The sequence below is a fragment of the Schistocerca cancellata genome, chromosome 5 (assembly GCF_023864275.1).
Source record: "Schistocerca cancellata isolate TAMUIC-IGC-003103 chromosome 5, iqSchCanc2.1, whole genome shotgun sequence".
NCBI classification, from domain to species: Eukaryota; Metazoa; Arthropoda; class Insecta; order Orthoptera; family Acrididae; genus Schistocerca; species Schistocerca cancellata.
In genome coordinates this window covers 19,381,253-19,390,273 of record NC_064630.1, presented here as the reverse complement: position 1 = coordinate 19,390,273, position 9,021 = coordinate 19,381,253, and the positions used below count along the sequence as shown (strand labels likewise).

Genomic DNA, 9,021 nt, shown 5'->3' with positions numbered 1-9,021 from the left:
TCTACAACAGCAGTAACACCAAGTTTGTTTGGCAGCTATGTGACCAACAGGAACAGCGCTTGTGCCTTCTACAACAGCAGGAAAAACGACAGTTTGTTTGGCAAGTATGTGAGCAACAGCAACAGAGCGTGTGGCTTCTACAACAGCAGGAACAACGATTGTCTGATTGGCAGCTATCGGACCAACAGCAAAAGTGCTTGTGGTTTCTAAAACAGCAGGAACGACGACAGTTTGATTGGCAGGTATGTGACCAACAGCAACAGCGATTGTGGCTTCTACAGCAGCAGGAACAATGACAGTTTGATTGGCACCTATCGGACCAACAGCAAAAGCGCTTGTGGCTTCTACAACAGCAGGAACAACGACAGATTGATTGGCAGGTATGTGACCAACAGCAACAGCGCTTGTGGCTTCTACAACAGCAGGAACAACAAAAGTTTAATTGGCAGCTATCGGACCAACAGCAAAAGCGCTTATGGCTTCTACAACAGCAGCAACAACGACAGTTTGATTGGCAGGTATGTGACCAACAGCAACAGCGCTTGTGGCTTCTACAACAGCAGGAACAATGACAGTTTGATTGGCAACTATCGGACCAACAGCAAACACGCTTGTGGCTTCTACAACAGCAGGAACAACGATAGTTTAATTGGCAGGTATGTGACCAACAGCAACAGCGCTTGTGGCTTCTACATCTGCAGGAACAGCGACAGTTTGATTGGCAACTAACGAACCAGCAGAAAAAGCGCTTGTGCCTTTACAACAGCAAGAACAACGTCAGGTTCAATTGCACGTATCGGAACAACAGCAACAGCACTTGTGGCTACTACAAAAGCAGGAACAACGACAATTTGATTGGCAGGTATGTGACCAACAGCAACAGCGCTTGTGGCTTCTACATTTCGCAGGAACAACGAATGTTTGATTGGCAGGTATGTGACCTACAGCAACAGCGCTTTTGGCTTCTACAACAGCAGGAACAACGACAGTTTGATTGGCAGGTATGTGACCAACACCAACAGCGATTGTGACTTCTACAACAGCAGCAACAACGACAGTTTGATTGGCAGCTATCGGACCAACAGCAACAGCGGTTGTGGCTTCTACAACAGCAGGAACGACGACAGATTGATTGGCAGGTATGTGACCAACAGCAACAGCGCTTGTCTCTTCTACAACAGCAGGAATGACGACAGGTTGATTTGCAGCTACGTGACCAACAGCAAAAGCGCTTGTGGCTTCTACAACAGCAGGGACAACGACAGTTTGATTGGCAGGTATGTGACCAGCAGCAAAAGCGCTTTTGGCTTCTACAACAGCACGAACAACGATTTTGATTCGCTGCTATGTGACCAACAGCAACAGCGCTTGTGGCTTCTACAACAGCAGGAACAACGACAGTTAGATTGGCAGCTATCGGACCAACAGCAAAGGCACTGGTGGCTTCTACAACAGCAGGAACAACGACAGTTTCATTGGCAGCTATCGGACCAACAGCAACAGCGCTTGTGAATTCTACAACAGCAGGAACAACGACAGTTTGATTGGCAGGTATGTGACCAACAGCAACAGCGCTTGTGGTTTCTACAACAGCAGGAACAACAACAGTTTAATTGGCAGCTATCGGACGAACATCAAAAGCGCTTGTGGCTTCTACAACAGCAGGAACAACGACAGTTTGATTGGCATGTATGTGACCAACAGCAACAGCGCTTGTGGCTTCTACATCAGCAGGTACAGCGTCAGTTTGATTGGCAAATATCGGACCAGCAGAAAAAGCGCTTGTGGCTTCTACAACAGCAGGAACAACGACAATTTGATTGGCAGGTATGTGACCAACAGCAACAGCGCTTGTGGCTTCTACAATTCGCAGGAACAACGACAGTTTGATTGGCAGGTATGTGAACAACAGCAAAAGCGCTTGTGGCTTCTACAACAGCAGGAACAACGACAATTTGATTGGCAGCTATCGGACCAACAGCAAAAGCGCTTGTGGCTACTACAACAGCAGGAACAATGGCAGTTTGATTGGCAGCTATTGGACCAACAGCAAAACCGCTTGTGGCTTCTACAACAGCAGGAACAACGAGTTTGATTGGCAGCTATGTGACCAACAGCAACAACGCTTGTGGCTTCTACAACAGCAGGAACAACGACAGTTTGATTGCCAGCTATCGGACCAACAGCAAAAGCGCTTGTGGCTTCTACAACAGCAGGAACAACGAGTTTGATTGGCAGCTATGTGACCAACAGCAACAGCGCTTGTCGCTTCTACAACAGCAGGAACAACGACAGTTTGATTGGCAGCTATCGGATCAACACCAAAAGCGCTTGTTGCTTCTAAAACGGCAGGAACAACGAGTTTGATTGGCAGCTATGTGACCAGCAGCAACTGCGCTTGTTGCTTCTACAACAGCAGGAACAACGACAGTTTCATTGGCAGCTATCGGACCAACAGCAACAGCGCTTGTGGCTTCTACAACAGCAGGAACAACGACAGCTTGATTGGCAGGTATGTGACCACCAGCAACAGCGCTTCTGGCTTCTACAACAGCAGGAACAACAACAGTTTGATTGGCAGCTATCGGACCAACAGCAACAGCGCTTGTGGCTTCTACAACAGCAGGAACAACGACAGTTTTATTGGCAGCTGTCATACCAACAGCAAAAGCGCTTGTGGCTTCTACAACAGCAGGAACAACGACAGTTTGCTTGGCAACTATCGGACCAACAGCAAAAGCGCTTGTGGCTTCTACAACAGCAGGAACAACGACTGTTTGATTGGCAGCTATGCTACCAACAGCAACAGCGCTTGTGGCTTCTACAACAGCAGGAATGACGACAGTTTGATTGGCAGCTATGTGACCAACAGCAAAAGTGCTTGTGGCTTCTACAACAGCAGTAACACCAAGTTTGATTGGCAGCTATGTGACAAACAGCAACAGCGCTTGTGCCTTCTACAACAGCAGGAACAACGACAGTTTGATTGGCAGCTATCAGACCAACAGCAAAAGTGCTTGTGGCTTCTACAACAGCATTAACAACGATAGTTTGATTAGCAACTATCGGATTAACAGCAAAAGTCCTTGTGGTTTCTACAACAGCAGGAACAATGACAGTTTGATTGGCAGGTATGTGACCAACAGCAATAGCGCTTGTGGCGTCCGCAACAGCAGGAACAATGACGGTTTGATTGGCAGCTATGTGACCAGCAGCAAAAGCGCTTGTGGCTTCTACAACAGCAAGAACAACGACAATTTGATTGGCAGGTATGCGAACAACAGCAACAGCGCTTGTAGCTTCTACAACAGCAGGAACAACGACAGTTTGTTTGGCATGTATGTGACCAACAGCAACAGCTCTTGTGGCTTCTACAACAGCATGAAAGACGACAGTTTGATTGGCAGATATGTGACCAACAGTAAAAGCGCTTGTGGCTTCTACAACAGCAGGAGCAACGAGTTTGATTGGCAGCTATGTGACCAACAGCAACCGCGCTTGTGGCTTCTACAACAGCAGGAACAACGACAGTTTGATTGGCAGCTATCGGACCAACAGCAAAAGCGCTTGTGCCTTCTACAGCAACAGGAACAACGACAGGTTGATTGGCAGGTATGTGACCAACAGCAACAGCGCTTCTGGCTTCTACAACAGCAGGAATGACGACAGTTTGATTGGCAGCTATGTGACCGACGGCAAAAGTGCTTGTGGCTTCTACAACAGCAGGAACACCGAGTTTGATTGGCAGCTATGTGACAAACAATAACAGCGCTTTTGGTTTCTACAACAGCAGGAACAACGACAGTTTGATTGGCAGCTATCGGAACAACAGCAAATGCGCTTGTGGCTTCTACAACAGCAAGACTAACGAGTTTGATTGGCAGCTATCTGACCAAAAACAACAGCGCTTGTGGCTTCTACAACAGCAGGAACAACGACAGTTTGATTGGCAGCTATCGGACCAACAGCAAAAGCGCTTGTGGCTTGTACATCAGCAGGAACAACACGTTTGATTGGCAGCTATGTGACCAACAGCAACAGCGCTTGTGGCTTCTACAACAGCAGGAACAATGAGTTTGATTGGCAGCTATGTGACCAACAGCAACGGCGCTTGTGGCTTCTACAACAGCAGGAACAACGAGTTTGATTGGCAGCTATGTGACCAACAGCAACAGCGCTTGTGGCTTCTACAACAGCAGGAACAACGAGTTTGATTGGCAGGTATGTGACCAACAACAACAGCGCTTGTGGCTTCTACAACAGCAGGAACAACGAGTTTAATTGGCTGCTATGTGACCAACAGCAACATCGCTTGTGGCTTCTACAACAGCAGGAACAACGAGTTTGATTGCAGCCATGTGACCAACAGCAACAGCGCTTGTGGCTTCTACAACAGCAGGAACAACGAGTTTGATTGGCTGCTATCGGACCAACAGCAAAAGCGCTTGTGGCTTCTACAACAGCAGGAACAACGTGAGTTTGATTGGCAGGTATGTGATCAACAGCAACAGCGCTTGTGGCTTCTACAACAGCAGGAACAACGACAGTTTGTTTGGCAGCTATCGGACCAACAGCAAAAGCGCTTGTGGCTTCTACAACAGGAGGAACAATGACAGATTGATTGGCAGGTATGTGACCAACAGCAACAGCGCTTGTGGCTTCTACAACAGCAGGAACAACGACACTTTGATTGGCAGCTATCGGACCAACAGCAAAAGCGCTTGTGGCTTCTACAACAGCAGGAATAACGACAGTTTTATTGCCAGGTTTGTGACCAACAGCAACAGCGCTTGTGGCTTCTACAACAGCAGGAACAACACGTTTGATTGGCAGCTATGTGACCAACAGCAAAAGCGGTTGTGGCTTCTACAACAGCAGGAACAACGAGTTTGATTGGCAGCTATGTGACCAACAACAAAAGCGCTTGTGGCTTCTACAACAGCAGGAACAACGAGTTTGATTGGCTGCTATGTGACCAACAGCAACAGAACTTGTGGCTTCTACAACAGCAGGAACAACGAGAGTCTGATTTGCAGCTATCGGACCAACAGCAAAAGTGCTTGTGGCTTCTACAACAGTAGGAACAACGAGTTTGATTGGCAGCCATTCGACCAACAGCAACAGCGCTTGTGGCTTCTACAACAGCAGAAACAACGAGTTTGATTGGCAGGTATGTGACCAACAACAACAGCGCTTGTGGCTTCTACAACAGCAGGAACAATGAGTTTGATTGGCTGCTATGTGACCAACAGCAACAGCGCTTGTGGCTTCTACAACAGCAGGAACAACGAGAGTCTGATTGGCAGCTATCGGACCAACAACAAAAGTGCTTGTGGCTTCTACAACAGCAGGAACAACGAGTTTGATTGGCTGCTATGTGACCAACAGCAACAGCGCTTGTGGCTTCTACAACTGCCGGAACAACGACAGTTTGATTGGAAGCTATCGGACCAATAGCAAAAGCGCTTGTGGCTTCTACAACAGCAGGGACAACAAGTTTGATTGGCAGTTATGTGACCAATAGCAATAGCGCTTGTGGCTTCTACAACAGCAGGAACAACGAGTTTGATTGGCTGCTATGTGACCAACAGCAACAGAACTTGTGGCTTCTACAACAGCAGGAACAACGAGAGTCTGATTGGCAGCTATCGGACCAACAGCAAAAGTGCTTGTGGCTTCTACAACAGCAGGAACAACGAGTTTGATTGGCAGCCATGTGACCAACAGCAACAGCGCTTGTGGCTTCTGCAACAGCAGGAACAACGAGTTTGATTGGCAGCCATGTGACCAACAGCAACAGCGCTTGTGGCTTCTACAACAGCAGGAACAACGAGTTTGATTGGCAGGTATGTGACCAACAACAACAGCGCTTGTGGCTTCTACAACAGCAGGAACAACGAGTTTGATTGGCTGCTATGTGACCAACAGCAACAGCGCATGTGGCTTCTACAACAGCAGGAACAACGATAGTCTGATTGGCAGCTATCGGACCAACAACAAAAGTGCTTGTGGCTTCTACAACAGCAGGAACAACGAGTTTGATTGGCAGCTATGTGACCAACTGCAACAGCGCTTGTGGCTTCTACAACTGCAGGAACAACGACAGTTTGATTGGAAGCTATCGGACCAATAGCAAAAGCGCTTGTGGCTTCTACAACAGCAGGGACAACAAGTTTGATTGGCAGTTATGTGACCAACAGCAATAGCGCTTGTGGCTTCTACAACAGCAGGAACAACGTGTTTGATTGGAAGCTATGTGACCAACAGCAACAGCGCTTGTGGCTTCTACAACAGCAGGAACAACGAGTTTGATTGGCTGCTATTTGACCAACAGCAACATCGCTTGTTGCTTCTACAACAGCAGGAACGACGAGAGTCAGATTGGCACCTATCGGACCAACAGCAAAAGTGCTTGTGGCTTCTACAACAGCAGGAACAACGAGTTTGATTGGCAGCTTTGTGACCAACAGCAACAGCGCTTGTGGCTTCTACAACAGCAGGAACAACGGGTTTGATTGGCTGCTATGTGACCAACTGCAACAGCGCTTGTGGCTTTTACAATAGCAGGAACAACGAGAGTCTGATTGGCAGCTATCGGACCAACAGCAAAAGTGCTTGTGACTTCTACAAGAGCAGGAACAACGAGTTTGATTGGCAGCTATGTGACCAACAGCAACAGCACTTGTGGCTTCTACAACAGCAGGAACAACGAGTTCGATTGGCTGGTATGTGACCAACAGCAACAGCACTTGTGGCTTCTACAACAGCAGGAACAACGAGAGTCTGATTGGCAGCTATCGGACCAACAGCAAAAGTGCTTGTGGCTTCAACGAGAGGAGGAACAACGAGTTTGTTTGGCAGCTATGTGACCAATAGCAACAGCGCTTGTGGCTTCTACAACAGCAGGAACAACGAGTTTGATTGCAGCTATGTGACCAGCAGCAACAGCGCTTGTGGCTTCTACAACAGCAGGAACAGCGAGTTTGATTGGCTGCTATGTGACCAACAGCAACAGCGCTTGTGGCTTCTACATCAGCAGGAACAACGAGTTCATTGGCAGCTATGTGACCAACAGCAACAGCGCTTGTGGCTTTTACAATAGCAGGAACAACGAGAGTCTGATTGGCAGCTATCGGACCAACAGCAAAAGTGCTTGTGGCTTCTACAAGAGCAGGAACAACGAGTTTGATTGGCAGCTATGTGACCAACAGCAACAGCACTTGTGGCTTCTACAACAGCAGGAACAATGAGTTCGATTGGCTGGTATGTGACCAACAGCAACAGCACTTGTGGCTTCTACAACAGCAGGAACAACGAGAGTCTGATTGGCAGCTATCGGACCAACAGCAAAAGTGCTTGTGGCTTCAACGAGAGGAGGAACAACGAGTTTGTTTGGCAGCTATGTGACCAATAGCAACAGCGCTTGTGGCTTCTACAACAGCAGGAACAACGAGTTTGATTGCAGCTATGTGACCAGCAGCAACAGCGCTTGTGGCTTCTACAACAGCAGGAACAACGAGTTTGATTGGCTGCTATGTGACCAACAGCAACAGCGCTTGTGGCTTCTACATCAGCAGGAACAACGAGTTCATTGGCAGCTATGTGACCAACAGCAACAGCGCTTGTGGCTTCTACAACAGCAGGAACAACGAATTTGATTGGCTGCTATGTGACCAACAGCAACAGCGCTTGTGGCTTCTACAACAGCAGGAACAACGAGTTTGATTGGCTGCTATGTGACCAACAGCAACAGCGCTTGTGGCTTCTACAACAGCAGGAACAACGAGAGTCTGATTGGCAGCTATCGGACCAACAGCAACAGCGCTTGTGGCTTCTACAACAGCAGGAACAACGAGTTTGATTGGCTGCTATGTGACCAACAGCAACAGCGCTTGTGGCTTCTACAGCAGTAGGAACAACGAGTTCATTGGCAGCTATGTGACCAACAGCAACAGCTCTTGTGGCTTCTACAACAGCAGGAACAACGAGTTTGATTGGCAGCTATGTGACCAACAGCAACAGCGCGTGTGGCTTCTACAACAGCAGGAACAACGAGAGTCTGATTGGCAGCTATCAGACCAACAGCAACAGCGCTTGTGGCTTCTACAACAGCAGGAACAATGAGTTTGATAGGCTGCTATGTGACCAACAGCAACAGCACTTGTGGCTTCTACAACAGCAGGAACAACGAGTTTGATTGGCTGCTATGTGACCAACAGCAACAGCGCTTGTGGCTTCTACAACAGCAGGAACAACGAGAGTCTGATTGGCAGCTATCGGACCAACAGCAAAAGTGGTTGTGGCTTCTACAAGAGCAGGAACAACGAGTTTGATTGGCAGCTATGTGACCAACAGCTCCGTCACAGCAGCAAACAACTGCGCTGTCCACCAGAAACGAGACGCCTTCGGCAGACTCGCCGCTTTCAACGTCTCTGGACGGTGTTGACGACAAGTAAACGTATTTACCGCACCTCAGGCATCACTTCACAGCTTACAAGATAAGCGATTCAGATAGGTAACGGTTTTTTAAAAAAATTCTCCTTTATTGTTCAGTCTCAGTTGCACATTATTAATTAGATTACGTGCTTCGATCACTCAGGATGATGTTCAGTTTTAAACCAATGCAGAACTAAATATGTACCATCTAATATTTTACAATAAGTAGGAGCAAATAATTGTACATAAATGTAGAATTTACGTAAGTAGTTGCGCCAGAAACCGCTCTTGTCTGCTTAGAACTGTCTTTTGTAAGTACTTAAACATTGTACATTTATGTACAATTCTTTTTTCTGCTTACTGTAAAATATTAGATCGTACATATTTAGCTTTGCTATGTTTTCGATCTGAAGATGATCCAGAGTGATCGAAACTTATAACCTAATTGAAAACGTGCAAGTGAGACGGAACCTTAAATCAGAATTATGTTAAACATCGATAGAGTTCCTATCTTTCACGGGACTTATATGTTGACAATAGTGGTCATTTTTTTCTTTCGTGGGTTTCGTATAGTGTAGTGGGGTT

The 9,021-nt window shown here is 47.3% G+C and overlaps 1 protein-coding gene across 1 annotated transcript; it reads left to right on the top strand.

Annotated features, from left to right (window-relative positions):
• The first annotated feature begins 4,070 nt into the window (after positions 1 to 4,070).
• Positions 4,071 to 7,250, top strand: LOC126188333 (bifunctional endo-1,4-beta-xylanase XylA-like). Its single transcript, XM_049929930.1, has 6 exons — positions 4,071 to 4,180; positions 4,304 to 4,473; positions 4,876 to 5,056; positions 5,171 to 5,326; positions 6,565 to 6,725; positions 6,970 to 7,250. Exons 1-6 carry the CDS (start codon positions 4,071 to 4,073, stop codon positions 7,248 to 7,250), a joined length of 1,059 nt encoding a protein of 352 aa, XP_049785887.1.
• Positions 7,251 to 9,021: the final 1,771 nt, after the last annotated feature.

Coding starts and splice junctions, on each gene's coding strand:
- LOC126188333 (XM_049929930.1), top strand. CDS start 4,071: ATGAGTTTGATTGGCAGCTATGTGACCAACAGCAACGGCGCTTGTGGC. Junction 4,181..4,303: donor GACCAACAGCAACAGCGCTT/GTGGCTTCTACA, acceptor TGTGACCAACAG/CAACATCGCTTGTGGCTTCT. Junction 5,327..6,564: donor CTATCGGACCAACAACAAAA/GTGCTTGTGGCT, acceptor CTTTTACAATAG/CAGGAACAACGAGAGTCTGA.